General features: G+C 44.7%; 1 protein-coding gene across 6 annotated transcripts in view; it reads left to right on the top strand.

Moving 5' to 3' along the window:
• Positions 1-1,313: 1,313 nt before the first annotated feature.
• Positions 1,314-17,440, top strand: part of ALKBH7 (alkB homolog 7) — a 28,168-nt gene continuing 12,041 nt past the window's right edge. For 5 of the 6 annotated variants that reach the window (XR_011359257.1, XR_011359256.1, XR_011359255.1 and 2 more), the window contains exons 1-3: positions 1,314-1,643; positions 5,534-5,707; positions 5,805-5,929. Coding sequence is in view for 2 of the 6 variants with exons in the window: in XM_069947912.1 (XP_069804013.1) it covers positions 1,350-1,643; positions 5,534-5,707; positions 5,805-5,929 (593 nt within the window). In the remaining 4 variants the exon portion in view is untranslated. Of the gene's footprint in view, positions 1,644-5,533; positions 5,708-5,804; positions 5,930-7,006; positions 7,557-17,440 lie in introns of those variants that run through there. The other variant, XM_069947895.1, reaches the window with a different exon arrangement.

Genomic DNA, 17,440 nt, shown 5'->3' with positions numbered 1-17,440 from the left:
GTCCCGCTCAGCCAAAGGGTACAAACACACACAGCAGATACGCAGCAGATTTGATACTGTGTTCAGTTATTTAGATCTAATCTGCTGCGTATCGCAGCAGTAAATACGCAGCGTATAAGCCATGTGTGTTTGTACCCAAACAGTGCATGGCAGCACTGATTGGCTGAGCAAGACCGGTGCTTGGAGCTTGACATGCAGCCGCGTCGCTGAGCAGGTAATGTATGCTCTCGGCGGCAGGGGTTATCATAGGGATGAATGGCACTGGATCCGCAGCTGGTTTTGCTGTGAATTTGCAGCATGAAATCCGCTGCGGATCCGTTACATGTGAAGGCACCCTAAAGCAAATGTACCATTAGATACATTGCTTTAAGTTTTTAAAAGAATAAACCAGGGATGCCGGTGCCACGGTCCTATTCTTAAACCGTGGCCCAACACCCGTGTTCGGCGCTGGTCTATTCCCAGACACCAGCCTGACCTGAAGCACTGGAGGTGCTCCAGCCTGCTCACCCCCAATGTAACAAAAGGGAAGATCGTCACACTGGCGGCCAGCGGGCCCACCCCCAGTCATTCAGGTATGGCCGGTGTATAGGCTGCATCCATGTTTCCTCAGACTCTCTAGGGCTGCATCCAAGTTCTTCAGCCATCGGTAGTAAAATACGGAACGATCGGACTAGCAGGCTCCAGTTGCGCTCATCGCTACTCAGATCCCTGTATTTTTTACAGTCTTTTTGAAGCCCTGTAGCCGTCACAGTTTGGGCTCATTCACATCATGTGTGCCCTCCATGGCGGGAATACATGAAAATGAAGTCTAACATATCCATGCATGGACAAGTACGGGTCCCATTACTTTCTATGTTGACTGCTAGTGAGGTTGCCTGGAACATGTATGTACAGATATGCCCGAGACATGACCTAGTCACTAGCTCACCACTGTGCCACATGTTAGAGACCCTGTGCTGCATATACTATTACTGTGCTGGGGGAAGCACCAGGACTGCTCTTCACTTGATGGAGTGTATAGCTACACATAGTAATAATAACAACAACACAATAAGACCCAGTTATATTTTACAATTTATTTTGTAATATTATCCTTTTCCCCATGAGGGATTTGTAATTTTTTAAAATTCAATAAAACTTTGAAAAAAAAAAAAAAAAAAAAAAAAACACAATGAGACCCAGTTATAGTGTGGGGGATTCTTGTCCATAAACAACCAATCAGATAACGCGTTTCAATTTCGAACAGGCCGAATTGGCATCTGATTGGTCGGTTCGTCTCGCTCTGGATCTACGTGCTGAGAGCCGTGCCGTCCTCGCTGTTCTCCCAGGATGCACCGCGCGGTCCCAACATGGCGGCGCCGGGTGCTCGCTGTTACCTTGGTAACATGCTGTTTTGGCTCAGCGTTGTGAAGAGGCCGCGGGGTGTTCCTGTCATAGTTTCGGGAATCTGGAGCCGGTGTCAGCATGCGGCTCCGCTGCCCGACAATCAGATCTCCCCGTCCTCGCCATCCGTGCTGTCCCAGCTGTCCCCCGGCCTCACCGTGCAGCCGGACTTCATCACCGCCGAGGAGGAGGCCGCGCTGTGCAGGGAGCTGGAGCCCGTACTGAGGAAGAAGCGCTACGAGAGCGGCCATTGGGATGACGTGAGTGCCAGTCTGTGTGTATAAAGCCTGCTCTGTGCGCCATAGTCCTGAATATGTCGCACCTAGGGCATGGGGTCATACCTTATGGGTGGAGACTAAAAATAGTGAAGATTTTAGTGGTAAAAAACAGACAAAATACTTTGTTGCCCCCCCCCCCTCTATACATTAACACTTAGGGTACAAACACACACACCGTATACGCAGCAGATTTGATGGTGCAGATTTGATGCTGTGTTCAGTTATTTAGATCTAATCTGCTGCGTATTTATTGCGTATCCAGTAAGTACGCTGCGCATACGGTGTGTGTGTATATAACCTTAAGGTTACAAACCCACTTGCCGGATCTGCAGCGAGTCTCCTTGCTGCGTTTTTGCAGCGAGACTCGCTGCAGATCCTGGCCCTATACTTTCAATAGCAGAGAAACTCGCAGCAGGGATGTACATCCCTGCTGCGATTTTGTCTGCAGCCCGCCCCATTAACCCCCCGGCTGCCGGACATTATACATTACCGGGTCCCCGTTCCTGCTTGCTTCGGGGCTCCCGGTGTCTTCACGGCCCGCCCGGCCAATCAGTGCGCTGCGGCGGGGCAGCGCACTGATTGGCCGGGCAGAACGTGCCGGGAGCCGCCGAAGCAAGCAGGAGCGGGGACCTGGTAATGTATATCCTGGCCGCCCCCCTGCAGCCCCGATCGCCCCGGCCGCCCCCCCCGCAGCCCCGGCTGCCCGATCGCCCCCCCGCAGCCCCGGCCGCCCGATCGTCCCCCCGCAGCCCCGGCCGCCCGATCGTCCCCCCGCAGCCCCGGCCGCCCAATCGCCCCCCCCCCCCTCCCCCCGCAGCACCGATCGCTTACACGCCCCCCTGCAGCCCCGGCCGCTCGATCGGGGGGGCGTGCGATCGGTGCTGCGTGGGGGGGGGGTGCGATCGGGTGGCCGGGGCTGCGGGGGGACGATCGGGCGGCCGGGGCTGCGGGGGGACGATCGGGCGGCCGGGGCTGCGGGGGGGCGATCGGGCGGCCGGGGCTGCGGGCGGCTGGCTGGAGCATATACTTCACCTGGTCCCCGCTCCGGCTTGCTGAAGACATCGGGAACCGCCGGAGCCGGGATCAGGTGAAGTATCAGCTCCGGCGGCCGGGGGGTTAATGGGGTGGGCTGCAGACAAACTCGCAGCAGGGATGTACATCCCTGCTGCGTGTTTGTCTGCCATTAAAAGCATAGGGCCGGGATCTGCAGCGAGTCTCGCTGCAAAAACGCAGCATGAAGACTCGCTGCAGACTCGCCAAGTGGGTTTGTAACCTAAAGGGAACTTGTCACCCCCCGTGCCGGGGTGACAGGCTCCCAACCCCCCGTTAGAGCCCCCTTTACTCACGCGATCCCGCCGGGTCCCGCTTCTGAAGATGGTCGGGGCACGGAGATATCGGCGCCTGGCACGCGCGCTCCTCAGATGAGTCCAACACTCATAGAGAATGACAGAGCGCTGGACTCTCCTATCATTCTCTATGAGTGTTGGACTCATCTGAGGAGCGCGCGCGCCTGGCTTCGGGCGCCGATATCTCAGTGACCCGACCATCTCCAGAAGCGGGACCCGGCGGGATCACGTGAGTATAGGGGGCTCTAACGGGGGGTCAGGAGCCTGTCACCCCATCACCGGGGGTGACAGGTCCTCTTTTTAAAGTGGTTGTCTGGGAGGGGGGGAGCTCCATGGCTGCTATTGTATTACTAAATAAGCTATACTCACCTGTCCTGCTCCCCCACCGCTGGTCCCTCTCAACCAATCAGTCAGTGATTGGCTGAGCAGGGCAGTTCCTGCATTGTCACATCACAGGAGAGAGCTGAGAGAATGGGGGTTGGGAGTGGTATGGGTGAGTATAGCTTACTTAACCCCTTAAGGTCCAAGCCAATTTTCGTTTTTGCGCTTTTGCTTTTTCCATTTTATGTTTAAAAGTCCATAGCGCTTGCATTTTTTCACCTAGAGACGTATATGAGCGCTTATTTTTTGCGAAACCAATTGTACTTTGCAATTACAGGCATAATTTTTCCATAAAATATGTTGTGAAACCGGAAAAAAATCATTTGCGCTGTCAAATTGAAAAAAAAACGAATTTGTTTTGATTTCGGGGAGTTTTGCATTTACGCCGTTCGCCCTATGGTAAAACTGACTTGTTATGCATGTTCCTCAAGTCGTTACGATTACTATGATATATAACATGTATAACTTTTATATTATCTGATGGCCTGTAAAAAATTCAAACCATTGTTAACAAATATATGTCACTTAAAATCGCTCCATTCCCCGGCTTATAGCGCTTTTATCCTTTGGTCTATGGGGCTGTGTGAGGTGTCAGTTTTTGCGCCATGATGCGTTCTTTCTACCGGTACCTTGATTGCGCATATACGACTTTTTGATCGCTTTTTATTACATTTTTTCTGGATTTGATGCGACCAAAAATGCGCAATTTTGCACTTTGGGATTTTTTTGCGCTGACGCCGTTTACCGTGCGAGATCAGGAATGTGATTAATTAATAGTTCGGGCGATTACGCGCGCGGCGATACTAAATATGTTTATTTATTTATTTATTAATTTATATTTATAAAATGGGAAAAGGGGGGTGATTTGGACTTTTATTAGGGGAGGGGATTTTTTATTAATAAAAACACTTTTTTACTTTTTTTTTACATGGACTAGAAGCCCCCCTGGGGGGCTTGTATATACACAGCAATGATCTCTCATAGAGATCATTGCTGTGTATATACACAGCAAAGATCCATGAGATCGGTCATAGATTGCTATGGCCTGCTGCAGGCCATAGCAATCTATTGCCGAGCCGGGATCAGCGTCATTCCGACGCTGAGGCCCGGCACGGCCAGAAGAACGGATCTCCCCCCCGTGATCGCATCGCGGGGGGGAGATCCGACCCACTAGACACCAGGGATGTGATGTCTGAAGCCCTTCAATGCAGCTGTCAGGTTTGACAGCTGCATTGAAGTGCTTAATTAGCCGGCGCGGCAACGGGACCCGCGCCGGCTAACAGAGGCACTGCCCGGCTGCACGTGTCAGCCGGGATCAGCGCCGTTCAGTGCGGGGTCCCGGAGGGACCCCGCTCTGAACACCCCCCGCGGCGCCATGACGTATTAGATACGTCATGGGTCGCTAAGGGGTTAAAGGTCAACTCCCCCGGTTTTTTTTTTTTCTCCCACTTAACTAACACACATTATATAACTTTGTAATGTGTTAATGTGTGTTAGTCACCTGTCTAGAGCCGTTCCGCCTCTTTTCCCCCACCGAAATAGGGGTCTGTGTCTTTTAGAGATACACACTAGAGATATGTTAGTGTGACCAGCTGACTGTGTATGGGGGGCTTCCGACTCTCCACTGGGAGATGATGTCAGGGTGGAGAACAGTCCAGGAAGTTGCATTTATGCTGCCTGATGCTTTTGTTTTTGGGTGGATAAGCTGCCGCCAGAGGGTCTTACCTTCCTCCCCTTCCCATTGAACGCACAAGAATTACCCGCTGAGCTAGCGTGCATGTTCATGTGTCTGGGGGCATGAGGAGACACAGTGATTGGATAACAGTTAGGCCCCGTTCACACTACAGAATTGGCGCGAAGATTCCGGTCGGAACTCCTCCGCACAGACTCGGCTCTGAATCCTGCCTTCTATCAATTACAATGGGAGGGCATGCGCGCCTCTCCACTCAAAGAATTGACAAGTAAATTCTTTGAGCTGAGGCCCGCGCGCCTTCCCATTGTAATTGATAGAAAGCAGGATTCAGAGCCGAGTCTGTGCGGAGGAGTTCCGCCCAGGATCTCAGCGCCGATTCCGGAGTGTGAACAGGCCCTTATGTGAATAGACTCCAGTCAAACATAATCTCTTAACATCTTCCTTCCCTGCAGGCGATCCATGGCTTCCGGGAGATAGAGCGCCAGCACTGGTCCCCAGACTCCTCCGCCATCCTGCAGAGGGTGAGAGACAAGGCTTTCCCCCCTGGCGAGAACCAGCTATCCCTCGTCCATGTGTTAGACCTGCAGAAAGATGGCTACATCAAACCTCACGTGGACAGTGTCAAGGTAAGGCTGTCGGCTTCCTAGGCCCAGTCCTGAGGAGCAGCTCAGACGTCCCATCATCACGTCAGGAGACCCAGCTAATCTTGCGTCTCTCTTACAGTTCTGTGGTAGCACTATTGCCGGGATCTGCCTATTATCCAGCAGCATCATGCGGCTGGTGTCTGTGGATAACCCTGGGGAGCGGGCGGATCTGCTGTTGCCCCGACGTTGCCTGTATGTTTTAAGGTCAGTTGTCCAAGCTTCATTCCTGCAGTGGGGTATTTGAGTTTCCTGAGGACATGGTCTTTATCTATCCTGAGGCTATAGACCGTAAACATTCACCTGCTGACCATTGGGAGATCAGATAAAGTTATTGAGATCTGCTGCCAATGTCCAAAGAAGCAGATTCTAACAGTAAAATAAGCTGGATTTGCCAATGGTCTGCAGGTAAATACCTCATACCTCTAGTCAGCTTCATACTGGCTAAACTACAAGTCATCAGGGGAGTCCTCTGTGTCATCTCCCTTCCCAGTCGGCCTTGAATGATATACCTGTGTATACCCAAACAGGGAAAAGTCTGTCAACCAAGGCTGGTGGGGTCGGGGGAAGCTGCTGGGGACCGCCACCATTACTTCATTTGGGCAGTATGAAAGTGGGAACTGGTTCCCTTTGAGTATTCTCATCTTCTAATCAAGCACTTTAAGGTTTCCCAACCGATTATACATATTGTCACTAGATCCTTATAACTAGTAGGGTCGGTCCCTTTAAAGCACACCTATTATTTTAACAAACTTCTTACATGTCAAAGCGACATGTCAGAGGTTTGTATCGGTCAGGGTCAGGTTATTTCAACAGAGTATTGTAAAGGTTCAGTCTCGGCACTCACCATAAATGCTTCATCATTTTTATTGAAGAAAAAAATCCATCACACAATACAACAGAACGTTTCGGCGTCAGGCCTTTCTTAGCTGTCAGACAGCTGAGAAAGCCCTGACGCCGAAACGTCCTGTTGTATTGTGTGATGGATTTTTTTCTTCAATAAAAATGATGAAGCATTTATGGTGAGTGCCGAGACTGAACTTTTACAATATTGCTGGGATTTTTTTTTTTTTACTGCGAGCAACACCCATAGACACAGAAGGGCCATCTAAAAGACTTTCCTATTTCAACAGAGTTGACTTGAATCTGGCAGACATTGTGCTGCTTATTACCTGGCACAGAAGAGGATTGGCCACAATGAAAGCCACCTTGCCCTGATCCTTATTGCCCTGTGTGTGTTTTTTGCCTGTTTCTCATACTGTTCTTTGTCGCTTTTCATCTCAGTGGTGTCGCTCGCTACAAGTTTACCCATGAAATCCTGCGTGGCGAGGAATCCTTCTTCAATGGTGTGTCTGTACCCCGGGAGCGGCGTATCTCGGTTATATGCAGAAACCTACCTGTCAGCTGATGGGGCCTCATAGAGGAAACTGGACTCATTAGTGGGTGATGTGATTCTCACCCCTGTCCTAGCTTACCATGGTTCTGACAGGTTACATGGTTGATAAAATTGGATCATAGGGAATATTCCTGCACATCGCCATCTAGTGGAGCAGCGTTCACATTACAGCTGGTCGTACACTGGAGTTTTCAGTCTGTTTTGGTGATCAGATGATGATCAGGTCATGGAGGGCTATTATCTGCCTACACTGACTATTACACTGCCAAAGTGCCTCTCCTACACTCCATCAGAACATTTGAGCAGAGCCATCCTAGGCCCAACCTTTAATAAGTAGTCTGATAAAGACAGAAAAAAATATATAATTTTTTGCCAATGTTCTTTTATTTTTCTCAGTGATCTGCAATGGAATAAATAAATAAGTTATTTCTACATAAATATTTTTTTTCCCTTTTTCTTCCCAGCTACTAAAAGCAAAAATAGTTATATAATGTGAGGAGAAGCCCTGAATGAATCATTCTCTTCACATCAATATATACATTTGGTATATGACAACAGGTGTGCAGGAAGTTGACTGTCCTGTGGTCCTTTACTGATCGGCCAGGGAGTGAAGCACATTGCTGGGCACTTCACTTGGTTATAGCTCAGGATCACAGCAGGGGTCTGAGGACATGCTAAAAGGTCTATTATGTGACATGCTTAAAGCTTTATTTATGGGAAATCCCTTTTTATTAATTTTAACCTCTACTTGTATGATCCCACAGACTCCCTGTACGATATGGCACCACAGTGACACAGCATGACCTGAATCTTAGTAACAGTGCGGCATTACAGTGACCGCCTGTCTACATCAAAATCACAGCCCTAGACTTAGTCTTATTTCCTTTAAGCAGGGCCTGAGTAGGTTAAGTTCACTACCGAGCTGCTGTATGTTACATTTGTGTCTCATCACCCTACACAGCCGCACGCTGCAGCAGACAGCTTCTCTACAGTGTGCCACCGGTGGCTGTCATCCAGAAACGCCACATCCTCATAGTGTGTGGGGCGGCAACAAGGCCCGCCAAGTATCTTCTCTTCCAGAAGAAAAGGGAGGTCACTCTTCTGCAGAAGTCGTGAAAGAGTCAGATCGTGGTTTGTACGGGATCTGGGGCATCCTCCTCCGCAGTACTTGAATAGCACAGTCTCTTCAGAGTCATACCCAAGTCCCAGGTCACCAACTCGCAGAAGCAGTGTCCTTAGGCGGCATTCCCTATCCTCAATGCGAGGGCGTCCTGACTGCGAGAGCCGCCTTCTGAAACGTGGATGAGGGTCAACAGCTGATAACAGCGAGAAGGTGCCAGCATCTGTAAAGATACAAAAGAGGGCTGCTCATGTACTGGGAGTTGTAATTTTGCAACAACTGGTTTCAAGTGTCTCTCACACACGCTTTTTGACATTGCTGCTTTAAAGTGCACTGTCTGTGTTAGAGATTAGAGCACGCCCAGGTTGTCTGAATTTGAGCTTTTAGCATTTGATTATCGGTGGCTAAAGAAGTTGGATGCAGCTAAGGCTCCCTGGAAGACATAGGTTTTATCCTTGTTTTCCAGGACTCCATCCAACTTCTGCAGTGCTTAAATGCCGCAGGCTCAAGGTTTGCTCATCTTTAAATCGTATGATCCGAGCGATCAAACGATTGCCTTTTGTTGACCTTTGACAGCATGGCAAAACTGCTGATGTGTGACCCTCTACTGAGGTCTGTTTTACCTTTGACAACTACTGTAACAATATATCTGCGAACATTAGCCTATATGATGCATAGTAAACAACAACTGCCACTGTATTGAACAGGTAATCATGTGATCACTTGGTGCCAGTATTGCAGAGATGCCAATAAAATGTCACTGTGTCCCAGAGAACACTCACAGCCTCGGGATCACACTATACACTTTGTAACAAAAATAGCTACAAACAAAAGATATATACATATACAAAAGTGTATAGTCTCCATTGTACAAGTAATCTACAGTTAACAGTTTGGGTTGGCATGGGCAATCTCATTATTTATATATATATATATATATATATATATATACACATTTTATTTTATTTATTTTGTTAAAAAACTATATTATAATATATATATATATATATATATATATATATTATAATATAGTTTTTTAACAAAATAAATAAAATAAAATGTATATATATGATATTTATTTTGTTTACCTGTAATAAAAGGGAAATGTTAAAATTAGCCCCAAATGTCACCCTGTTAAAGAACATTAGCTTCTTATTTATTAACTTCAAAATGGTGGCTAGTAAAAGGCATGCAAGGAAATGACAATAGGAGCCCTAATTTGAAAGACTGCTATTCCCTGTACAGCTCCTAATGCCCTATAGCTGCATAAGTATTTATTAGTACTGTGCGCTTACACAGAGAGATTTATCTGGCAGATTTTTTAAGCCAAAGACAGGAAGACTATGAACAGGGAACAGGTCATAAAGGAAAGATTGAGATTTACCCTATTTTTAAATCCATTCCTGGCTTTGGCTTTAAAAATCTGTCAGATAAATCTCTCTGTGTAAACGCACCATATTGCTGTCATTGGAAATCTCCTACACAGGGAATCTCTATAATCCCTGTTCACACTAACAAATCTAACAAGCAGATCTGAATCATTTCTATCAAACGTAAATTGATGCTAAGTGGAAATGAACTCAACTCAAGCAGGTGTAATGCCGCGTTTACACGAAACGATTATCGTGCAAATTTGCACGTTAATGATCGGATTCGAACGATAATCGTACGTGTAAACGCAGCGAACGACGAGCGAGAAATCGTTCATTTTGATCTTTGAACATGTTCTTAAATCGTCGTTCGCAAAAAATTCGCAGATCGTTCTGTGTAAACAGTCGTTCACTTATTTTACCTATGTACAAGATAGGCTTAAGCGATCGTAAAACGATCGCAAAATATCGTACCGTACGATATATTGTTCCGTCTAAACGCTGATCGTTATAAAAGAAAAATCGTTACTTCGAAGACGTTAACCGTACGATCGGGCAAATTATCGCTTCGTGTAAACCCAGCTTAAAGGTGCATTTACACAGAAAGATTTATCTGACCTTTAAAGCCAAAGCCAGGAACAGACTATAAACAGGGACCAGGTCATAAAGGAAAGACTGAAATTTCTCCTCTTCAAATTCATTCCTGGCTTTGGCTTCAAAAATCTGTCAGATAAATCTGTCTATGTAAACGCACCATTAGGGTCTGTTTACAGAGAAAGATTATCTGCCAAAGATTTGAAGCCAAAGCCAGGAACGGATTAAAAACAAAGATCAGGTCATAAAGGAAAGCCTGAGATTTCTCCTCTTTTCAAATCCATTCCTGGCTTTGGCTTCAAATCTTTGGCAGATAATCTGTCAGATAATCTTTCTGTGTAAATGGACCCTTAGTCCGATCATTCAGCAGCCCTAGGGAGTCCTGGAAAAATGGCCATATCCATGTTTTTCAGGATTCCCTAGGGCTGCATCCAACTTCTTCAACCACCGGTATTCAAATGCCGAATGATCGGCCTCTAGCAAGCTTGAATTGTGCTCATCTCTAATGCTAAGCTTTCATGCCTCTATTATATATGTTATTTTACTAGTAATCAACTAAACATACATAGGCTAATCATAGAGGACATGGCACATTATAATAATATTAAAAAGAAAAACTAACATAAGAGGCTATAACGTTGTATAGCATTTATATAACAATACTATCTGAAATAAAATATGTGTATTGTATAAACTAATTGGTTTTATATGACTTACTTATATAACAAGTGAACAATCTTCTCACATACACACACATACATATATATATATATAGAGAGAGAGAGAGAGAGAGAGAGAGAGAGAGATTTTTATTCTCTATTTCATATATATTGAGAAATAGAAATACCTGATAAATTAAAAGTTTGTAAAGACATCAACTAGCTAAATGATTTGTCAGTCCTGACCCCAGCAGACTGCCCTGAGCAGTGGTTTTCGGTATTGTAACCTCACCTTGATGTTTTTTTATAATAATCTTACCACTAGGGGGTAGAGTGTGATGACTTTTTTTAAATGTTATAATTATTATAAATTAATAGTGGCAATGAATAATGCACTGTACACAGAATCCTATGGTATCACGTCATGTTAGCAGTGATAATATGGGGGGAATGAATGTACCTTGTTGAGCTTGTCCTCCACTTTGTATCACCCCAGTAGAATCCAAAGCTGCAGGGGCCACCGATCCAAGCAGTCCAGCCATTAGGGTGACCCAGAGTGACTCCCCACACCTCATCTTGTAATCTGTGTCAGACCAACTCTGCGAAAGAATCCTCCAGTCCCCCAATATTTATACCCATCGACTGGGATGGTTTAACCTGTCATGTGCCAGACCTTTCCATATAAAGCACGTGGTGCTTACACGGGGGGAGTGCTTGGAGAATCAAAGCAGGAGTTCTTTGATTCCTCAACCCTGCGTCACCCACCCAGCCCCGAAGAATGTGCTTTTTGTAGTACTGTGTGTTATATGTTAGATTTATGCTTCTTTATACATACCCAAATATGTATATATGTAGAGATGTGTAAGTATTGTGTATAAATGTATTATAGTAATGTATATAATGGTATGTGTGTGTTATATATGTGTAATCTTAAGGGATTATACAAAAAGCTGTACTTAGACCTAAAGTAAGATGCTTGTAGTACTGTAACTTATTATGTATGCACGTAATACATTTTATTATCTATTTATCTATCTATCTATCTGATATATATACATTGATCAGCTCTTAACATTAACACATGAAATCAGACATGTCTCCTTTTCTGTGGTAATAACTTTGTGATGTTTTATCACATCCAAGTCATTCATTCACTGGGGTCGGCTTGTTGTAATGCAATCACAGTAAGCCAATCCATTATACTTACAGCCTGGGTCCTCTTCGAGCTCCTGCCGCTGTCCCTGGCTCGGCGATTGTTTCAGCAGCCTGAAACTATCGAGCGAAGAAAACTGATCAATGCAGTGCAACAGTACTGCATTGATCCCTTTTAGCAATTATGGTATTGCTTATAGGAGTTCCTAAGGGGGGCTACAAATTAGTGTACAAGACTTTTTTTTAATTAAAAAAAAATCCCTTCCCATATTAAAATTTGAAATCACCCCCTTTTCCCATTTTCTATCCCCAAAGTATTAAACATCACATTCCTGATCTCTCATGGTATTCAGCATTAATGAAAGTGCAAAAACCTGTAAAAGTGCAAAATTGCAAATTTTTGGTCGCATCATATCCAGAAAATGTTAAATAAAGAGAGATCAAAAAGTGATATACGCAAACAAGATATGAATAAAAAGTATAGATAATGGCACAAAAAAGCCCCATAAACCAAAAAATAAAAGTGTTGTCAGAATAAAACAGTTTTTGTGGACTGCCGACATACCCATTCACTGGAATCCTGCTACTATCTCTTACCTAGGAGTGACTATAACCAAATCTCCGGCCAAGCTATACTCGCAAAACATACACTCATATCAAAAACCTAGAAGCCTCCCTTGCAGTCTGGAAGAGGTTTCCCCTTACCTTTATGGGCAGAGCTAATCTACTAAGGATGGTGGAAGTACCGAAGCTGTTGTACCTTTTCCAATCCCTGCCACTACATCTCAGACCTAAAGACGAAAAGAGGATAAACTTTCTATATAGAACCTTCATTTGGGGCTCTAAAAAAATCAAAAATTGCCTACCATATCTTGCAACAAACAAAGCTGCCTGGCGGCCTGAACTTCCCAAACATACGAGAGTTGAACTTAGCCTCCCAATTCCGTATTATTCAGGACTGGATTCAGAACACAGCGGTTCACACAGACACACCAGTAGTACTCCTTACCTAACTTGCTGCACACTACTTACTCGGACTTGCCCTCCTGGATCAGAGACCCGCTTTTAACCTCTATTTGGAGCTCTTGGTACAAACTCAGGACTTCATTACCCTTACATCCGACCCACTCACTGTTTATCACGCTGACAGGCAACCCTGGCTTCCAAGATGGTCACCCTCACCAACTGTTCAAAACCTGGTACCAGCAGGGACTTATTTCCATATATCACCTGCTTGACATAACAAAAAAAAGCACCCTTAACGCTGCAAGACCTACGTGATAAATACCCAGATGTTACCTTCCCCCAATTTGCTTATCTTCAGGCTGTGAGATTCCTTCGCAAGTACCTGAAAGATCTACCACCTGAGGAATGGGACATCACATGCCACACGATATTGAAGAGACCCACAACAGCTAAACAACAGATTTCCCACACGTATTTCTACCTCCACTCCTCACTGGACTACGCAGCTCAGACCACAATGTTGCCTCAGTGGCTTCATCATTTCCCAGATCTAGCGGTACCAGATCTCCTTACGATGTTGGAATATTCTGTTAAAACGCTACCTGCGTCCAGATACATGGAGATGACACATATTTCACCGTTCCTACAGATCTCCAACGAGGGGGCACAAAATGAGAATATTTCCCACATCCTCGTGCTTCAAATGCGGAGCTCCTGAGGCAGACCTCACACACTGCTTATGGCAATATCCGGTCATCCAGGGATTTTGGAGGACAGTGGAACGTTTTGCCAAGATGCACCTAGTGAACTTTGTGCCATGCAATGCACAATGGGGTATCTTCAGGTGGATAGACACCAAACAATTTAAATGTGAGTGAGGGCCTTGAAAACTTTTGCACTTGTTATCCGCAGCAGCCCGCAAGGCAATCCTGCAGGTATGGATCTCGCCACAGCCGCCGTCATGTAAACTATTCCTCGATAAACTTTCGTTTGTATTCCGAATGGACTGGGTGGAAGCAGCTATACTAAAAGAACGCAGGGTGGAAAACTTCTTCTTGATCTGGGAAAGTGACGTTACCCAACTGAATCCAAGAACAAATCAGATGAACCTTCAGTCAAATGACCTGGTACCACAACCGTGAACTTACTGGTGACCTCCTGCTGTAACCTATTCCTGGAAGAGCAGCACTGGAGACCCACGGGCACCCCTTCCCCTCCCCCCCCTCTTCCCTCCTTCTTTTGGTTCGACTTACGATTTTGTTTCATTAGACTTTAGGCCCTGTTCCACGGAACGATGATCATTCATAAACTTGCTCCAAAACGACTGAAAGATTTCTAATTTTACAAACCGATTAGCGAATTATCTTTTGAGACCAACGATTTTTTTTCGACATGCTGAAAAACAATGTTGAACGACAATATAACGATTTCGCCTTTGTTTTTCGCTCGTTTACACCAATTCCATGAAGCGATTATCGTTAACGAGCGGTCGTTGGAGCGAGTTTATGAACGATAATCGTTCTGTGGAATAGGGCCTTAAAATCACAAGAATCGTCATATGATAATGTCATTTCCTCAGGTTCATTCCTCTCAGTGGAACCTACAGTTTATTTGGGTAACTTTTCTAAGCTCTCTTGTAAAAGTGTCTTGTGCTGAGCTCCCCATCTCTACTTCTTCACTTTCTCCTTGATGTTTGCTCATTGCGATGAGCTCCATGTTCCCCTATGTGGAAATGTTTGTTATGGTTTTCTAAAAAAATCACTAAAAACTATTTTAAAAGAATAGAACAGTTTTAAAGATTTAGGGGGAGATTTATCAAACTAGTGTAAAGTAGAATTGTCTTAGAATTGTCGCCCCTAGCAACCAATCAGATTCCACCTTTCATTTCTCAAAGAATCTGTGAGGAATAAAAAGTGTGATCTGATTGATTGCTAGGGGCAACTGAGCCAATTCTTCTCTACACAAATTTGATAAATCTCCACCCTAGTTTCTTTTCAAAGGTTTCAATTTTGTAAAAGCACTAAAATTAAATTAAAGTTATATACATTGCCTATCGTTGGAATCGTACTGAACATAGATAACATGCCAGTTTTACCACCAGGCAAGCGGCTTAAACATGAAAGAAATTTCTTAAATTTTTCTTTTTCCCGCTTAGCAGGATATTTTATGGAAGAATTAAAGGGGAACTCCAGGTAGACGTTAAAAGAAATTAAACTGCTGCAGAAGCATATAGCATTACTTACCTGTCTATCCCGGTTTTGAAACTACCAAAAATCCAATTGTTTGGGGGGGGGGGGGGGTGTATTGGTGGTGGTGGGGGGGTATGGGGGGTTTGTTCTGTATTGTGTTTCTGTCCTTTCTGTTTGAGCAGTTCCCAGAATGCAATGCTTTCCCTCAGCTGATCATCACAGTTCCCCACCCACCACAATCAGTAAAATTAGTGCTGCACCTGCTTCTGGCCATTCAGAGACGGTGGATCACTCAGGGGATTGGGAGATCCAGCCAAGCCTTCTGTAAGATCACGCCCTGCCCCCATCTGCATCATCAGCCTGTCCTCAGCAAACACACACAGAGGCATGGAATATTTGTCTCCTAAGGTGGGAGAGCTGAAGGAGCAGGAGACAATGTAAATTAGGACAGGGGCCATTTTTTTTTACTTCCTGGATTTCTATCAACTACTGGTGTGGCAGAACCGCACAGATATGGTATAACATTGTATAGACTATATAGTCTATATAACTTTTAATGTACTTTTAATAGAAAACAAGTTTTTCTTATCCGGAGTTCCCCTTTAAGTGTGCCATAGAAACAGTGTTCTCTGCTGCCACCTCTGTTCATGACAGGAACTGTCCAGAGCAGTAGCAAATCCTCATAGAAAACCCCTTCTGCTTTGGACAGTTCTGGCAGCAGAGAGCACTGTGTCAGACTGGAAAGAATGCACCACTTTCTGCAGGACATCCAGCAGCTGATAAATACTGAAAGACTGAAAGAGTCACTGTCGTGAATTTTTTTTTGCAGAAATCAATAGTCCAGGCGATTTTAAGAAACTTTGTAATTGGGTTTATTAGCCGAAAAATGAATTTTTATCATGAAAAAGCAGTTTGAAGCTCTCCCCTCTGTCTTTATTGTTCTCCGATGGAGAGAGGGAAATAAAATGCCAAAGCAGGACAACAAAGAGTTAATCTACAAATACATCACCCTCTATCTACTCTGACAGTCAGCACTGACCTCTCTGACCTCTGAATACAGTAATCTTTGTTCTCTGCTCTCTGCTGCCGGCTAACTCCCTCCTCCCCCCTCCCCTCTCTATAGAACAGACAGGTTGTGTCTGATGCAACAAGTCACAATTTCCAGATTTTTTGCAGTGGATGACAGAAAGGAGAGGAGGGGAGACCAGGGAAAAGGCTTTTTACATGCAGATAATGGCATATTTGCCTAATAAACCCAATTACAAAGCTTCTTAAAATCGCCTGGACTATTGATTTCTGCAAAAAAATTTCATGACAGTGAAATAGAAGTAATTTATAAATCTGTATAACTTTCTGCCGCCAGTTGATAAAAAAATTTTTTTTCTGGAGTACCCCTTCAAGTGAATAATATTATCTGGTGATAATGGCACCTGTTAAAGGTGGGATATAGTAGGTAGCAAGTGAACAGTCAGCTAGAAGCAGAGAAAATAGGCTGGTGGGGCATCTGGATGAGTTTATCAAGGTCAAAGTTGTGCTGGCTAGATGACATTGAACCATGACACTCTGTACTGACACCCCTTTAAGTGGTATTAACGTTATGACTTATCGCTATATACAGTATATCATTGTCATATTCATATTCTATCTATATCTATATTATGTAAAAAATGTGTACAGGTGAGTTATGTTTTTTATTGTGCTTTATTATGTAATCATTTTACACAGATTGCATAAGCTTTTGACTTTTCTTAGCCACAGAGGGTTAAATATGTGAACGTTTTAAGGGGGGGTCGGGATCGGAACTGAATTCCTGTGCTGATTACAGACAGATGAATACCTTTTACCTAATGAAATATATAGGATTAGGTGTTCATGACAGTCACGAAATCTTAGCGCTCCCCAACCCCCCTCCATACGTCTGGTTAAAAGATCAGACACAGTCTTCCTCCCCTACACTTCACCTGTCATCATATATCTGAGAGATAGGGCAACCTTGTATTCATGGACATCTTTGTATTGTAGCTCCCATATCCACAGAAGGATAAATAATGTATCATCAGTCGTAGACACCCATTATATATATGTATGTTATAAGTAGCTTTCAGGATCCTTTTGTCAAGGTAAATACTATAGCAGACATACACATACAGTTATATCCCACAACGTTACTTTATTGCTCATTATAGAGGCCATTATTGTGAACCCCTTCAGCAGCAGATCAGCATATTCTATTCTTTCATACCGACCTGCTATAACTTATGTTCATGGGCTT

This window comes from Dendropsophus ebraccatus, chromosome 1, assembly GCF_027789765.1.
Source record: "Dendropsophus ebraccatus isolate aDenEbr1 chromosome 1, aDenEbr1.pat, whole genome shotgun sequence".
In the NCBI taxonomy this organism is placed as follows: domain Eukaryota; kingdom Metazoa; phylum Chordata; class Amphibia; order Anura; family Hylidae; genus Dendropsophus; species Dendropsophus ebraccatus.
Note: the sequence above shows the minus strand (reverse complement) of the source record. Positions and strands in the feature narration are given on the sequence as shown.